This window comes from Saccopteryx bilineata, chromosome 1, assembly GCF_036850765.1.
Source record: "Saccopteryx bilineata isolate mSacBil1 chromosome 1, mSacBil1_pri_phased_curated, whole genome shotgun sequence".
NCBI classification, from domain to species: Eukaryota; Metazoa; Chordata; class Mammalia; order Chiroptera; family Emballonuridae; genus Saccopteryx; species Saccopteryx bilineata.
In genome coordinates this window covers 221,629,234-221,647,436 of record NC_089490.1, presented here as the reverse complement: position 1 = coordinate 221,647,436, position 18,203 = coordinate 221,629,234, and the positions used below count along the sequence as shown (strand labels likewise).

At 40.0% G+C, this 18,203-nt stretch overlaps 1 protein-coding gene across 1 annotated transcript in view; it reads left to right on the top strand.

Annotated features, from left to right (window-relative positions):
* LOC136319466 (ryanodine receptor 2-like) overlaps nt 1-18,203 on the top strand; it is a 190,264-nt gene that overhangs the window by 55,203 nt on the left and 116,858 nt on the right. The window contains 6 exon segments of the mRNA XM_066252720.1: nt 2,384-2,483; nt 3,465-3,544; nt 7,574-7,650; nt 9,382-9,477; nt 10,472-10,634; nt 15,503-15,621. Coding sequence (XP_066108817.1) covers nt 2,384-2,483; nt 3,465-3,544; nt 7,574-7,650; nt 9,382-9,477; nt 10,472-10,634; nt 15,503-15,621 — 635 coding nt within the window.

The window sequence follows — 18,203 nt, the reverse complement described above, 5'->3', positions numbered from 1 at the left end:
ATTTAGGGTGAGTGGGAAACTTTATCTTTAAAAGCAAATCTGCAGTAAATTTGAAATGAAGGTATTTTTTTTCTTTTCACATAATCCATCATTTTATTGTCTGATAATTTCTGGTTTAGCTGTCAAAGTTTTATTTTTAAGTTGTGATAGAATTTCCAATGACAGATTAAAATTTAGAGAAGCGTTTGTCAAAGGGAAAAGCACCTGGAAGAAGGATGTTGAAGATCTTGTGAAGAGTGTGCTCCCAACTCAGGCCACTGAGGGGACTTCAGAGAGGTCGACTGGCCCCTTCTTTATGAAGCACAGCCCTTCCTACCAAGACTTCACTCTATCTTTTTATTTCAATATTTTGTTTTCAAATGAGTGTCCTCATCATCCCTGAAATAGTTATTATTAAACATTTAGATTCCATAGAAGAAAGACGAGAGTGATCTTTTCCCAGAGAGTGTATTTTTTAAAGGACATCCTGTCTGTTGCTTGATCCTCCTGACCTCCATCCATCCCATGGAACCTTAGAATGGACTGTCCAAGTAGTTCTGACAGAACTTTGAGCTGACCTACCTATTCTGGGAGCAGAAATGGCAAAGGTTATTATTGTTTTGTTCTTTCCCCTCAAGAATACATGGTGTACCGCCATTTTCTTTGGGAGTCCTGATGACTATATGTTCTATTGGGTCAAGAACAACGAAATTGATCTTTTTAACTCGCTTGCCTCTGTCGTTGATGCAAATGATAGGGAAGTTCCTAAACCAATAATTCTTTAGCACTGTCTTATTGAAACACTTCTCATGAAAGGAGCTGATAAAGCTGGCAAGCAAAACTCCATGAATATCTCTGGAAAAGGGAGAATAGGAAACCATTGTTGGGTCTAAAAGGAAGAATCAAATGTTGCTCACTGATTTTCAGCAACACCAACAGAGCAGACAAAAGGGTCTTCTTTCAGTTTTTCTGAACTTGTATGGTTTTGTGTGTCTGTGTGGTTTTGTTTCTGTTCTGTTTTTGACTTCCCAGGAAGAGGTTTAAACATGAAGGCAAACCTTTTAGATGTCAGCATGGCTACCACAAAGCAAAGCTGCCTTTTCTTTTTCTTTTCTCTGTTTCCATTTAGGCCTATCACATAATTTAAGAAAAAATAAAAATTTAACCACAGGAGCTCTAACTATAGTGTGAAAAAAAACCCTGATTGATTTTGTTTTCGCAGCACGATATTATCAAAGATTTAAGAAACAATTTTGCCAGCATCGGCGAGAACTCTCTGGTAACAGCATTGGTGTCTGTGTTGGTTGCTTTTGGTTTAAAGGTTTCTTTTTTCATTTGTTTGAGCCCATTTATTTCCCCCTCCTTCTAGTTTACTTTATTTTTCATATTCTGTAACCAGCAAGCCTTCATTTTTTAAACCTCTTCCATCTTCCAGTGTCTATTTTCTGTACTTTGGATGGAAAGTTTATGGCAGCAAAGCTGTCCCTCTGCTGCAGCTCCTCCTGCTCTGAGGTCACATATGTTTTGGCCGTTGTGTTTATGGACATGATACTAATTGAGCATTTCATGTCCCATTGACTAAGCTTCTCTACCACGCCATTGATGGACTCACTGTCACAGGGCTCTATGCAACTTTCATCTGCAACTTCTACTGCTTAGTCCTGACTCAATTCTCCAGAGAACTGAACCGCTCAAGTGAATGATCCTTCCAGTCTTGAATTTGCTGTGCCTTTATATTTTCCCTTTATTTTCATCTTTATGTTTTCAGTGGTAGTGTGAGTGGAACAGAGCAAACTCCAGCCATTGCCCCAACAGCACCATGCAGTATTGTTTGTTGCCTCCAGAGAACGCAAAATATAAAGGCACATGGCTTCTTTATCCTTTGGGGAGCCCTGGAGAGATCTGTCTCATAAGTCTGCTACATAGTTGAAGCCTACTTTTGATACATATCAGCTTTCAATTTTGTTTAAACTCCAACCCGCCTGAGTTAATGTTTTTCTGTTATTCAGTGATATCTCGCAACTCGAGTCATTTGCTGAGCAGTATCAAGTTATGGCCATGATAGGGAAATTTCCCAAACATGACAAACCTATGCACAAATGTCTAATTCAGAAAGTGCAAGTTTCTATGATGAAGCACAGCTACTTCAAAACCATGGTACAGGCTTTGGACTAATCAAATCATTAAAATTGCAAAAATCCATCCTGATAAACCAAGTTGAAAGAAAATCAAGCGTTGAATACATGCACATCTGTGTCCTAACAGTGTTGGTGTTGAAATGGTCCATATAATGTGTCATAGAGCCCGTACATGAAGAGATGACTAAACATGTGGTTACTAGACAGCGGCTCCACTGACTGGTCGCCACAACATAAATACATAAATGGTTGGGGTTTGTGTTCAGGAGAAGGAGATGGAGAAGCAGAAGCTGCTGTACCAGCAAGCCCGGCTGCATGAGCGCAGGGCCGCCAAGATGGTCCTGCAGACCATCAGCGCCAGCAAAGGTGAGCTCCTCTGTCCTCTTTCTATGCAGGGTCTCCCACAGGTCAGCTCACCCACCCCTTGTTTCCGAGTTCCTGGGTCATGACCAGGTTAGAGAATTGACAAATGTGAACAGCTGGAGACATTATGTAAGCGAATGGTGTGGCTGTGTTTCAATAAAACTTTATTTAAAAAACAGATGACAAGCTGAGTTTGGCTTCAGGCTCTAGTTTGCACACTCTTGATATAACTGTGTAGGTTTTTAAAGTGAGTCCTTTTTGACAACTAAAGTAGTGTTATATTTTTTAGTCACCAGCCATTTCAGGGTGATTTTTCTTATATTTATAGTATTTTCTTTTTGAAGACATTTTTGTTGTATTTTGGGATGGAATGAAAGTAATGGTGTTCCATTCTAAAGATAGAGAATATTTCTATTTCTAAGATAAATAGAGCTGAATAACATAAAATATAATATTTTACATGATAGTTAATAGTTGGATTTAAAATGTTGCCATCATTTGAATAAATTAAAATTATAACTAATCACCCTAATAAAGTGAGACTATAACATTAAAGTGATTAAATGAAAAATGATAAAAATTGCTCAAATATAACATTGTTAAGGAAGGAGGAAGGGGTTTTCCTTAAGGAAAATTTTAAGTGGCTTATATTAATTTTAATATTATTTTAATACACATAGTTTTTAATTTTAATAATTTTAGGTCTCTGTTCCAAAATCAATTGTATTTTCATGTTCTTTTTTTATCCTCATATAGTTTCAGTTTTGTCTATATTATACAAAATTTGGTAAAAGCATTGATGGGAAAATATGCATTATTATTTTTTAAGTATTTTTTTCGGTAAGGAAGTCCGTCTTTCCCCCTCCACCATTTTAGAGATTTGTAGGGTTGGTAATGGTAATTTAAGAAGTACACATTTTGAGGTAGAATAGGTTGATGCAGCAGGTGAAGTAATGTAAGGACAGTATTTTTTATATTTTTAAGGTGAGACTGGACCAATGGTAGCTGCTACTTTGAAGCTTGGGATCGCTGTCTTGAATGGTGGGAACTCCACAGTGCAGCAGGTACTGTCTGCAAGCAGCTCACAGGGTGCACTTCAGACCATGGACCATGCAGTCCTCCTGCTCAACCAGCTAGTCCTTCCAAAAGCACTATCCATTGTACAGTATTTCATTTTCTAGGGGAAATATGCTCGTTAACGGTTATCTTGTCCCTGCATCCTAGTATCTTGTAGGTACACTACACGCCTCACGTGGGCACTGACTCTCTTTAGAATTTTAAGTCATGGCATATTGTATCACCACTTGCAGTCCTGCATTTCATGTAACCAAGTCAGCATCAACCAGCTGGTTTGTTTCATAGCGAAAATTCAGTGTTCTTACTGAGGCCGTAGATAATGTGTTCTGTCATGTTGCAACTCCTGTAAGTTGATTCTTGGGATTTTGTTGTATGTTAGGTATGAAGCCTGCTCCTGGGTTAACACGTAAACAGAATGCAGTATTAAGAATTGTTTTATCCTGACAAGGTGGTGGCGCAGTGAATAGGGCATCAGACCAGGATGCAAAGGACCCAGGTTCAAAACCCCAAGGTTGCCAGCTTGAGCGTGGGTTCATCTGGTTTGAGCAAGGCTCACTAGCTTGAGCCCAAGGTTGCTGACCTGAGCAAGATGTCACTTGGTCTGCTACAGTCCCCCAGTCAAGGCACATATGAGAAAGCAATCAATGAACAACTAAGGTGCCACAATGAAGAATTGATGATTCCGTCTCTCTCCCTTCCTGTCTGTCTGTCCCTATCTGTCCCTCTCTTTGTCTCTCTCTGTCTCTGTCACAAAAAGTGAATTGTTTTATTTGTGCCTCACCAGGTGGTAGTACAGTGGGTAAGACATTGACTGACTCACTAATTGTGTTATTCTAAAACTAGAACTGTAATACTGAGGACCCAGGTTCAAAACCCAAGGTCGCTGGCTTGAGCAGAAGCTCACTAGCTTGAGGAGAGGGTCGCCGGCTTGAGCATGGGATAACAGACAGGATCCCATGGTTGCTGACTTGAGCCCAAGTTTACTGGTTTGAAGCTGAAAGTCGCTGGCTTGAGCAAGGGGTCACCAGTTCATTTGGAGCCCCCCACCCTGGTCAGAGCACATATGAGAAGCAATCAATGAACAACTGAATTAACCATTTATGAGTTAATGCTTCTCATCTCTCTCCCTTTCTGTCCACCTCTGTCTCTTTCCCTGTCTCTCTCTGTCTCTGTTTCTCACCATATATATATTTATATATGTATATGTATATATATATAGAATTGTTTTAGCTTTAATTCTTGCTGGTCTCCCCAGAAAGGAGAAAAATCACTTCCTAAACAAGTTTTGAACTATGTTCTGTTTAAAAGTTAGAGATGATTTGGGCTGGAATTTTAATAACTTCAACCAGTTGAGACAAAGGATGCCACGTGTGTGTCCATCGAAGGCCACAATGTAGGTTTAACTAAAGTAAGAGTACTCAAGTGATTTAAAAGCAACAGCCAGAAACAGACTGTCACAGGCTGTGCACTGCACGCCTTGGGGACATTATTTACAGAGCCTGCAGAGTAGTCCTAAACACAGAAAAAATTCTTATACTAATTGAAAAATAGCAAAACAAAACATAATTTAAGTAGCAGATTGTGTTATCCTAAAACTAGAATCGGTCTCTTATTTTTATGTTTTGACCTCTGTATGAAAAAGAATGGTTTATGAATATAGAACTATTATCTATTTTTTCGTGGGTAAGTTTTTGTGAGGCAGGTAAAGGGCTACCTGATTGAAAGAAAGGCTAATGAAAACCTTAGATTGTGTGACTTCAAGTTGCTGGAAATCTGACTCACCACCATGGAAAAGGGCATGAATATGCTTCTGGGAGATCTTGTAGTCAAAGAAAAGTGAGGCAGAGAACATTTGGTGAAGTTTGGACTAGGTAGCAATACTGAATAGCTGCAAAACTCATCTGTATGTTCTTCTCAAATTGTATTAAGTAATATGTTTTTTTGTGTGTGAGCTCATTAAGTAAAATATCTAGTGCTTTGTCTAATAAATATTGAGAAGAAATGGTTAGTCTATTTTAAAACAGTAGTACAATTGTAACATGATCTGAAAAGCCTGGAATTTGTACTAATGTCAGAACAGTGATTGCCAATCCTACTGTGTTGTTGCTTAGGTTAATAGTTGAAAGGAATGATAAGTTTCAGTAGAAGTTAATAAAAATGAAGATTTTTTCCATCCAGTATAAAGTTTTTTTTCTTAGTTTCCATGGTACATGACTGCAGAACTTTTAAAGGAAAAATAAAACCTACCTAATCTCTCCACAATATTTGTAAAAAAATAATTTCTCTTGCCTTCTGTTTGACTTTAAAGGAGCTTAATTTTATAGTACACAAATTCAAAGTCTTGCAGCCAAGAGGAGCCTCAAGAGATCAGATAAAAAACAATACAGTAATTAATAAATAATACTACAAAACTGAACTCTGTGATTTGAGTACTCATAACTCTAAACCTATTTTTGCCCCAAGCTGTATGAACTTGTTGTTTACACAGGTCTTTTTTCTCTCTAAACTTTTAGATGTATTCCTGCCACCTCTCTTTGACTCTCTAAGCCATATTCCTTTTGTTTTAAAAGGCCAGTGATTACTAAGTGCTTCATGTTTTGTTAGACCAACAACTTATCACCACCCTCCCCAAATGACTATGTGTGAATCTCTGTGCATATATAGGCATGGGTAGGTGTATGCATATATTCTATATATGTGTGTGTGGATATATATGTGTGTGTGGATATATACATTATTGTGTACATATGTTTATAAGTACTTATATATATAAATCATGTGTATATAGGTATATATACATGTGTGGATATGTATATCTGCATATATATACATTTTATAGGTATATATGTATATAATAGGTATGTGTGTACATGTACACATAGGTGCATGTGTGTATATATACATCTATGTGTGCATGTGTTTATAGGTATATAATGTATATATGTGTGTATGTGTATACATACATATATGATTTTATATGTATGTATGTGTCTGTATGGTATATGTGTTTATGTATTTACAATGTCTGTATAGATATATGTATATATGTGTGCATATATAGTTCTATATACTTATATATACATGTGTCTATAGGTATATATTTGTGTGTACATATATGTATATAAGTATATAATGTGTACATATTTGTATATGTGTATGTTTGCAGCCTTTACATACTTAATTTTATATTGCCTTTGACTCTGATTGCTGAAAAAAGATCTCTGTCAAATTTTGATTCTTTTATTGAGTCTTGTTTAAATAGCACTGATCATAGGAATCATTCTCTCTTCAAGATTCAGAGAAGATCAGTACTTTTACTTTCTTAGACGCTTTGATGTGCCTTCTGATGTCTTTTCATCTTGTATGTAATTATTTGAAACCCCTAACACATTTATCCACCTTTTAAAAAGCTGTCTCATTTTGATATGTAACAATAAGCTAACAAAAGGAGCTACACATTTCTTTAGTGTTTTTTACATGTCTGTTTCACCACAGAATCTGGACATTATTCTGAGAATAGAGGAGAAAAATTTAATAGTCACATGATTCCTACTATTCCTTGGTTTAGAGAAGATGGCACCTGAAACTGCATTTCTCTCTATGCCATTAGCACATGGTAGTTATAGCTCTTGGCTTGCAGAGTTGTTTAAGGAACTCAGTTTTGTACAGAAACCTGAGGGTCCATCCAGGTGGACCCTCTTCCCAGTAACTCAAAGCCTCTGAACCTCCAAATCCTTATATAGCGATGAGCAGAGAATTGTTCCTCCCACTATTTATGATGCTGCGGGTGTTGGTGTGGAGCAGAGCCCTATTCCAGCTATGTCCATAGACTTGCGCCACTCTCTGGCTTTGACATGGCATCACCATTTCATGGAAAAAGTGACATTAGTATTATCTGTATGCACTGAATATTATTTTGTCTTTATTTTAGAATAAAAAGTGTGTTTTTGTTGGTTTTTATTGAACAAAAACAAGAGGAGAGCTCAGTGGCCTTTGTGGTTTTGTGTTCCCTGCAGAAGATGCTCGACTACCTCAAGGAGAAGAAGGATGTGGGTTTCTTCCAGAGCCTCACTGGCCTGATGCAGTCCTGCAGGTGCGCGCCCATTTCCATTTTGACTCAGGGGAGCATCTTTCAAAGTAATCATTTTCATTATGGACAGTCGTGCCAAAAAGAAGAACCTTTTTTTTTAATAATTTTATTTTTTTAATGGGACGACATCAATAAATCAGGATACATACATTCAAAGATAACAAGTCCAGGTTATCTTGTCGTTCAATTATATTGCATACCCATCACCCAAAGTCAGATTGTCCTCTGTCACCTTCTATCTAGTTTTCTTTGTGCCCCTCCACCTCCACCTTTCCCTCTCCTTTCCCCCCTCCCTCCGGTAACCAACACACTCTTATCAATGTCTCTTAGTTTCACTTTTATGTCCCACCTACGTATGGAATAATGCAGTTCCTGGTTTTTTCTGATTTCCTCATTTCACTTCGTATAATGTTATCAAGATCCCACCATTTTGCTGTAAATGATCCGATGTCATCATTTCTTATGGCTGAGTAGTATTCCATAGTGTATATGTGCCACATCTTCTTTTTCCAGTCATCTATTGACGGGCTTTTTGGTTGTTTCCATGTCCTGGCCACTGTGAACAATGCTGCAATAAACATGGGGCTGCATGTGTCTTTACGTATCAATGTTTCTGAGTTTTTGGGGTATATACCCAGTAGAGGGATTGCTGGGTCATAAGGTAGTTCTATTTTCAGTTTTTTGAGGAACCACCATACTTTCTTCCATAATGGTTGTACTACTTTACATTCCCACCAACAGTGTATGAGGGTTCCTTTTTCTCCACAGCCTCTCCAATATTTGCTATTACCTGTCTTGTTAATAATAGCTAATCTAACAGGTGTGAGGTGGTATCTCATTGCAGTTTTGATTTGCATTTCTCTAATAACTAAAGAAGATGAGCATCTTTTCATATATCTGTTGGCCATTTGTATTTCTTCCTGGGAGAAGTGTCTGTTCATGTCCTCTTCCCATTTTTTTATTGGATTGTTTGTTTGTTTGTTGTTGAGTTTTATGAGTTCTTGGTATATTTTGGATATTAGGCCCTTATCTGAGCTGCTAAAACAGAAGAACTTTTAATGTTTAAACATACTTTATAGGCAGGCAAAAGTTATTGTCTTATTTTCTGTCCTGTTACCTATTAGTAACATCTTAATTGCTAACTTAGTGTTAAAAACCTGTTAAAATAGTCTTCCCTGTGCTTAAACATGGACCTTGGAGATTTAATGTGCATCCTGCATTCTTGAATATGAATGTAGGATTTTTAAAAGAGAAAAAAGAAAACTCTATTTTGTTTTATTTGGGAGCTTAACCATTTCTCATTTTTTCTAAACAGATGGTCCTTGACCAAGAAATTTATGATAATTACTTTCTATTTTTACAGCATTTAAATAATTTAGACAGCATTTGTCTAAGGCACCTGACACGCACTTAATGTAATAAGCTATTACACCTGTAAAGACATGCTTATTATATTTTGGTATGTCAACCAACTTCATAATGTCCTCCTGAAGTTCAAACCCACTGCTTCCTCATGTTTGACTTTATCATGAGTCATTTCAGTGTGGGCCCTGGGGAGACACGCACCACCAATAGGCAACATGGCTGGGTGGCATGAACTCGGGCATGTTTCCATGGGGTGTTACCACTTGGTTCACTTCACATTACAAGATATATGGCTTTTAGACATTTGCTCTCCTGAAGAAAGACAATCTTCTCTGAGTCCTCTGAGAGTGTTTCTTCCTGTTATTGTAGTGTCCTCAACCTAAATGCATTTGAGCGACAGAACAAAGCTGAAGGACTTGGGATGGTGACAGAGGAAGGATCAGATATTGATTACTTAATTGATTTCCTCCTTCTTTCTTGAAGTGAGCCAGCTATCAGTTACCTTTTCAATACAGAGAGGTACCAGGTTACCTTGAAATGGAGAAAATGCTTATGTGGTTCACTTAAAAGCTCCTAACTGGAACTCACGCAGGTCACACCCAAACCCATCCATGGAGGTCATTACCTCCTATTGCTCTTACTTCCTGTCAGCGACCTCACTTATGGTTGAGTAAAATCAGAGAGTGTGGCATCAACAAACAGGCTTTCAGACTCTCCAACACACCACTGTTCACTGTTCGTTCTCTGTCAGCACGGTCATCCTGTATCTCAGAGACAGGACGTCTTTGCAAAGCCAAATGCTTTGATGGAAGACATGAGAGTAATGTTAGTTTAGCTAACTCGGATCCCATAATTTACATGTGCACAAAAATGACTCATGCAATCTTAGTTTTTCTCTCATAAATTGATGCATGTATATAAACTAGAAAAACTAGCACACAGTGCTGTTAAAGCAAAAACAACTGTTGTTGCACATTCGTTTTAGTATTTATTAAGAAAAAATCTTCAACATTTTTTGTTTGATTTTGTTTTTATTCATTTGTGTTTGATTTTTAAATTAATTTAGTTTTAGTAAGGCTCTATATTTTAATCTATTTTTGTTTGATTGGGTTTGCAGTTGTCATATCAGCATGTTAGTTTTGAAACATTGCATCTTCTATAAAACTAATCTTGCTGCAAAAAATAAATTTCCTCCCATCTGCCATTTGTAGTCTGTTTGCCTTTCTAAAATAATTTAGAATTGATGAATTGCTCTTTGTATGTTTTGTTCTCACTATAAGAAAAATAATTAGAGCATATTTCTTGCTGTGTTTTAGAAGTGACCATTTAGACACATTCTGATACTGCTGCTCACATTGGGTGCTCCCGTGTGATATGATTTTCTGCTAGGCAGATGAATGTGTAGGTCCCATCACCAAACATTAGTCCTGCTGCCACTTAGTTGTGTTACTTCTGTCAGGAATAATCAGCAGCAGCCGCTTCCTTTTAAGTTTTCTGAGAATGAATCTGAGGAAAATGCTTTGTGTCTGCATCCACAGTCACAGCACCTGGTCTGTGGGCCCCATCTGGAGAGCTCCGAGCCAGTCTCAGGCCCGTTGCCTGCCTGCCTCTCTCACCCTCAGGTGGGGCATTTTCCAGTTGTAGAGAGCCTAAAAATGAAGGGACTCTGTTCAAAGTCTGACTCCCTGACCTTGGATTTGGAAATCTTTCGTTTTTCCTTGAAGTTCTTAACTATAATGTTCTAAATGCTCTGAACCCAATTTCAGAAATCATTCTTAGCATTTCCCACTAGGTGGCCATCCAGGTTTAATTGACTGGGTCTCCTATCTGTTGTCAGCTAGAGGTGGTTGGGAATAATGTTTATGGCCCCAAATCAGAAACAGCCGGGTGGGTGTGGTCCTTCTGACATGAGAATCACATGCCTCTCTATATGAGATTGGTTTGATGCCTCGGCTTTTTCAACATACGCACCAAAATAACTGCCCAAACTGGTGAGCATGTTTTCTATTTTATCTTCTTACAAACAGCAAAATAAAAACAGTATCTCAGCTTTCCCTTTTCCTCATTTCCTTTTCTTTCAGCCACTGTAAATGCACTGTCCTTCCCCCCCCCCCGCCATCGCCCATGAGTGTGACAATTATTAAAAAGGAACTGGCTTTTATTGGTTTGCTCCTTATTTTGTTGTTAGCTTCATGAGTAGTCTTGAGAGTGACCGTTTTTTTAGTGCATTTTTCCTTTTATAGAGCTTTTTAACAAGTAGATTATTCAATTTCTACTGTTCTGCATCCTGCTATTTTTTAAATGTATATACCGAGATTCTCTTTTTTATTCCTCTTTCTGTAAAGATATGCAGTTAATAACACACTAGACCTGAAGGAGCAACAAGCATTTAAATGATGTTTTGGGGTTTGTGTTCTGTTTCTTTCACTAAGAAAATGTGGGTAGGCCTAGTGTTTGTGACCGTGGTGACAGCAGTGCACCCCGGCATGCACTGTCAGCAGCCTTCCTGTCCAGGACGCCCTGTGGCTTTATGACTATGCCGAGGAAGAGCACTGGAAATACTTTTTTTGTGCCTTTACCTAGTCTTCACTGCTCCCTTCAAAGACCCCAATCTGTTGCCAATTTTTGCAATTATTGTGGAAATTTTAAAATAACTTTTGAATTTTATGGGAATAAAAGGAAAGAGGGAATAAAATCCTGTTATTTCTCTTCCACAGAAAGAGGAATAAAAAAGAGAATCTCAGAGATGACGTCAGAGTAATGGCGTGGTAGGAAGTGATACCGATAAATCTCCCCCAAAACTCAACAAGATCTTCAACCAGAAACAGAAAAACCTATACTTGGAGCCTCCAGATGTTTTGCAATATACCTGAAGGTATGGTTGAGTGAAAAATTGGCTAAATATATAATCAAACTCCAAAGGAAATAAGGAGTAAGAAATGCTCCACCTTCCTCACTAACCTAAATAGGGCTGCTTTCACTGGGAACTGAGAATATAGAAACTGAGGCAGGCAAAGGGAGCGAAAAGATCCAGGCCGTGGCACAAACAGCCGAACCAGGCTTTGGCACGGAGATCCAAGCCGACGAAAAACTGCCTGTGGCAACCCAGTCAATATAAGCTAACACTCGCACCAAACCCAGAAAAAAAAAGAGAAGTGGGGCAGCCATTTTCCCCGATCTCCTGGTTGGCGCGCGCAGATAGTGGGCGAGAGATTTCTTCGAAAGCCCTGGGAGTGGGCGCCCGTGTTATCCCACAGAGAGGCAGAGTCAGAGGTCTTTGTGTGGGCCAAAAGCAAAATCTCTGGGCCGCCCCAACACCCTGAAAAAGCCGTGCACAGGGAGGGAGCAAGAGCCAATTCCAACACTGGAACTTTTCCGTGCGGGCAGGGGTTTCACTCAAACTGTGAGGCGGCCAGCTTGATATCCTGGTCGGCGTGCACGGAGAGTGTGCAAGAGATTCCTCTGAGCACCTCAGGAGTGGGCACCCATGTTATCCCACAGAGGGGCAGAGTCAGGGACCTCTGTGAGGGCCAAAAGCAGAATCTCGAGGCCTCCCCAGTGCCCTGAAAAAGCCGCAGATGGGGAGGGAGCAAGAGCCAATTCCAATGCTGAAACTTTTTTGTGCGGGCTGGGGTTTCACTCAGAGTGTAAGACTGCTGGCCTGGTATCCTGGTCTGCGCACAGATAGTGAGTGAGAGTTTCCTCCAAGCGTCCCGGGAATTGGAGCCCGCCAATGTTTTCGGACAGAGTGGCAGAACCAGAGGTCTTTGAGTGGGTGGAAGTCCCGCCTGATTATGCTAGCAGCTCTGACTGACTGAGCCTTACCCAGAGCCCTGTGCTGAGTGGAAATAGAGTGGGGAGTTGCCAGCTCTTTGAGCCTCTTACTATCCAGGCAGAGACAGCAGCAACCCCATAGCTGGGTTATCAGGCTACTAATTGAGGAAGAAATACTAGGAGAGAGGCTCCGGGAACACGGACTCTCTCACTGTCAGAGCCTATTAATGCTAATGAGCCTCGACTGCCAACGAGACTGAAGCACAATACATGACATTGCCATAGAGACTTATCAACTACAAACCTCTACCTGAGTATGCCAAAGGGGCAGAATCTGGGGTACAGAGTCACCAACCAGGAAGAGGGAGAGAAAAGAAAAAGCAAGAAGATAACCTCTCAAAATCAAGAATAATCCGTAGACTTTATAACCTATCCCATTTTATTATATTTGTTCATTTGTTTCTCTTATCTTCATTCTTGATGGTTTTTTTTTCCTCCTCCAATTTGGTCATTCAATTCTCTGCTGGTCTTACTCTTTCCTCTCCTTGAACTACACTACCGATAAGTGTTACATCTCCCATTATCTTTTCTTTCCTCTTCCTTTCTCTCTATGAGGGTTGCACTCCAAAACCCTTAACTCTCTCTCTTTCTCTCTCCTCTTTTTTATTTTTTCTTCTTTTAGTGGTACCCTCTTTTTTTCTCTCGCTCTCTTTCTTTTCTCCCTCTATATTAGTTTCTTCCTTTTTTTTTTTACGTCTCCTCTCATTCAAACCTCAATAACAAACAAATTATCTTATCTGGGACTCAAACTTATGTTTGTGGCATTTTGGGGGGTTTTACTTCACCTTTTTAACTCACTAGCAGTGTTTGCATCCCTGGCTCTCCATTTTATCTAGTTCTTGTTCCACTAAATACAATAGTAATTTATTAATTTGTCCCCCCATTTTTCTGTTTCCCTCTTATTCCTCTCATCATAACTCTTAGTCAACCAACACCTAAAAGCAAATCATTTTATTCTTGACCCAAATTTTTTCCTTATTTGTGGGTCCATACCCCCTCCCCTTTTTTTTCTTTTTTTCTTTTTTCTTTTTTATTTTTGGCCCTTTATTACTTCTCCCCAATTCAGGCCCTCCATTACAGGCATTGTTTGTTCTATTTAGTACAATATAATTCACAGTTCATGAAAAGATTTTCTCAAGAAAGAGGGAAAAGGAGAGGAGAGGAAAAAAAAGGAGGGGGAATAATTTCCTTTTTTTAAATTTTAATTTAATTTAATTTTTATTTATTAATTTTTTTAAAACAACTTTTTGATTTTTTATTTTTTAACTCTTTATTCTTTATTAAATCTTGTTAATACTATCAACAAAACCACCCTCAGATGACATTAAGGAGAGAAAATCGAATATCATGGATACAAAAAAAGAGAGGTAACACAGATAGATGAGGAAAACTATATGGAGAAAAAATTTAATATATTGGAAACCTTGGAGTTAAACAACAGAGAATTTAAAATAGAAATTCTAAAAATACTCAGAGATATACAAGAAAACACAGAAAGGCAATTTAGGGAGCTCAGAAAACAACTGAATGAACACAAAGAATATATTTCCAAGGAAATTGAAAGTATAAAAACAAATCAAACAGAGATGAAAAACTCAATTCATGAGCTGAAAAACGAGGTAACAAGCTTAGCTAATAGAACAGGCCAGATAGAAGAGAGGATTAGTGAAATAGAAGACAAGCAACTTGAGGCACAACAGAGAGAAGAAGAAAGAGACTCAAAAATTTTAAAAAAATGAAATAGTCCTACAGGAATTATCGGACTCCATCAAAAAGAATAACATTAGAATAATAGGTATGTCAGAGGGAGAAGAGAGAGAAAACGGAATGGAGAACATACTCAAACAAATAATAGATGAGAACTTCCCAAGTCTGTGGAAAGAACTAAAGCCTCAAATTCAAGAAGCAAACAGAACTCCGAGTTTTCTTAACCCCAACAAACCTACTCCAAGGCACATCATAATAAAAATGGAACAAACCAATGGCAAAGAAAAAAATTCTCAAGGCAGCCAGGGAAAAGAAGAATACAACATATAAAAGAAGGCCCATTAGATTATCATCCAATTTCTCAACAGAAACTCTACAAGCTAGAAGAGAGTGGACCCCAATATTTAAAGTCCTGAAAAAGAGGAATGTTCAGCTATGAATACTATGCCCATCAAACTATCCTTCAAATATGAAGGAGAAATAAAAACATTCACAGACACAGAAAAGATGAGGGAATTTATCATCAGAAAACCCCCACTCCAGGAATTACTAAAGGGGGTTCCCCAATCAGATACAAAGAACAACAACAACAGAAAAAACAAAACCACAAGTAAAAGCTCCAAGAACACAATAAAACCAAATTTAAACTATGACAACAACAAATAGAAAGGGGGGGAAAGGATGGAGATTAACAGTAGCAAAGGACAATGGAGTGCAAAAGTACTCACAAAATAGTGCACTACAATGAACAGGGTAGGAACCCTTTTCATTACTTAAAGATAATCACCATTGAAAAAACCAACAAAGAAGCACATAATTTAAAAAAGATAGCAACAAGATGGCGCTGGAGTAGGCGGACATACCAGCATCTACCTCCCAGAACCAAAGTGGATTACAAACTAATTTTATGAACTATCATCTGGAAAAACCAACTTTGGACTAAACTAAGAGGACTCTTCAACCAAGGAACACTGCAGAAGCCGAGACTGATAGGGAAAGCGGAAACACGGAGAGGGCTGCCGGCTCCTCGGAGCGAATGGCAGCAGGGAGAGACTCAAGTGCCGGAAAGTGAGTTTAGCAGAGGGGAAAGGGTCCTGAGCCCCAGGAACAAAGCCCCAGCCTGCAGCCCCAGAGCCCAGAAGAGGTGTAAGGACAGTATTTAGCTGGAAACAAGTCAGGATACTGTTTATGAGAGAGTCTGATTTCTCAGACCCAGGATCCTTCTTAAAGGGATCACGCAGAACATCTCTCTCAAAAACAATCACCTGGGGCTCCTGAGGACGGGGGGAGAGAGGAGAGGACCACAGTAACAGGAAGAGAGTGTAATCTAGGAGGCATAGGGAGAAACATTTTGGGAGATAGCCACCCTCACCCCTGGGAGGAGTCACTCCCCAAAGCTGAAGTGAATATTTCCCCCAGAAACAGCAATACCAGCAAAGGGAAGCAGGAGAGCAGCCAAACAAGCTCCCCCGTGGCACTCAGAACAGAGTCGCATAGGAGGGAGCTTTCAGGTCTACAGTAGTGAGTCTTAGGGTCTGAGCTGCAACACCCCCACCCAAGCGGCTGAGGGCACACCAGAGAGCAGGTGGCAACGGGAGACAAAAGTGCGGTTCTGCTGGCAGGGGCGGAAGCCAGGTGGCCATCACTGGGCTCAGGTGTGAGCTCAATCTTGCCCGGCTGAAGAAAAGGGGGCGTGCAAAAGCAGTCAAGCTCAGCTGCCGGCAGCCTGTAATCCAGCCTCCGGGAGAAGGGCGGAAACCTCAGAAAGGGTGGAGACCAGCCCCGGAGCAAGGGCAGAGGAGCACAACCCTGCCTCGCCCATGCAACCGAGGCTTGCGGTCTGACTTGGTAGCCAGCTCCTCCCGCGGGGTTGGAACCAAAGCCCAGAAGAGGCGGAGTTCTGCTACAGAGCTGAGCTTGGGCACGCAGCCCTGCCTGGCGGTAGAGCCAAGGCTAGCAGCTGTTCCTTGAGTGGGATCCTCCTGCAAGGGCAGGGCGAAAGCTTGGAAACAGGCAAAGACCCACAGCTGAGCAAAGGTGCTTGCCAGTGCCCTCAGGACCGAGCATAACGTCACACATGGGGGCGGGACAAAGGCCAAGGCCACCAACCCTTGTGCACCTGAGCACGTGATCACAGCCACTCCCTTGAAGAGAAAATGTGGAGGCAGATAAATACAACACAAATAAACCAAGAGAAATCCCCAGAAAAGGACCTAAGTGAATCAGATATAACCAAATTACCAGATGCAGAGTTTAAAATAATGATTTTTAGGATGCTCAAAGATATTAGAATAACCATAGATGGCCATTACAAAAACCTATATAAAGAGATAACAAATATAAAAAAGGACATGGAAATAATAAAAGAGAATCAGTCAGAAATGACAAATAAAATATCTGAAATAAAGAATACAATGGAAGGAATTAAAAGCAGGATGGATGAAGCAGATAATCGAATCAGTGAGTTAGAGGACACGGTAAATAAAGGTACGGAAGCAGAGCAGAAAAAAGAAAAGAGACTCAAAAAGTCTGAGTAAACTCTAAGAGAGCTCTGTGACAACATGAAGAGAAATAACATCCACATCATAGGGGTTCCTGAAGAAGAAGAGAAAGAACAAGGGATAGAGACTTTGTTCAAACATATTATAGCCGAAAACTTCCCCCAATTAAGGCAGGAAAACATTTCACATGTTCAGGAAGCACAGAGAACTCCATTAAGGAGAAACCCAAAGAAACCAACACCAAGACACATCATAATTAATTTACCAAAGCTAAATGATAAAGAGAAAATATTAAAAGCTGCTAGAGAAAAAAAGACTATCACCTACAAAGGAGCCCCCATAAGGATGACTTCTGACTTCTCAACGGAAACACTTGAGGCCAGAAGGGAATGGCAAGAAATATTCAAAGTAATACAGAACAAGAACCTACAACCAAGACTACTTTATCCAGCAAGGCTATTATTTAAAATTGAAGGAGAAATAAAAAACTTTACAGACGAAAAAAAAAACACTCAAGGATTTCACTGCAACCAAACCAAGGCTGCAAGAAATGCTAAGGGACCTGTTGTAAACAGATCAAAGGAAAAAAAGAATATAGCAAAAGAGAAATACAGTTTTAAAGACTTTTTTTTGTGTGTGTTTTTCTGAAGCTGGAAACGGGGAGAGACAGTCAAACAGACTCCTGCATGCGCCCGACCGGGATCCACCTGGCACGCCCACCAGGGGCGACGCTCTGCCCACCAGGGGGCGATGCTCTGCCCCTCTGGGGCATCGCTCTGCCGTGACCAGAGCCACTCTAGCGCCTGGGGCAGAGGCCAAGGAGCCATCCCCAGCGCCCGAGCCATCTTTGCTCCAATGGAGCCTTGGCTGCGGGAGGGGAAGAGAGAGACAGAGAGGAAGAAGGGGGTGGGGGTGGAGAAGCAAATGGGCGCTTCTCCTATGTGCCCTGGCCGGGAAACGAACCCAGGTCCCCCCGCATGCAACGCCGATGCTCTACCGCTGAGCCAACCGGCCAGGGCAAGAGAAATACCATTTAAAAAAAATGGCAATAAACAATTACATATTAGTAATAACCTTAAATGTTAATGGATTAAATGATCCGATCAAGAGACATAGGGTAGCTGCATGGATAATAAAATAGGACCCATA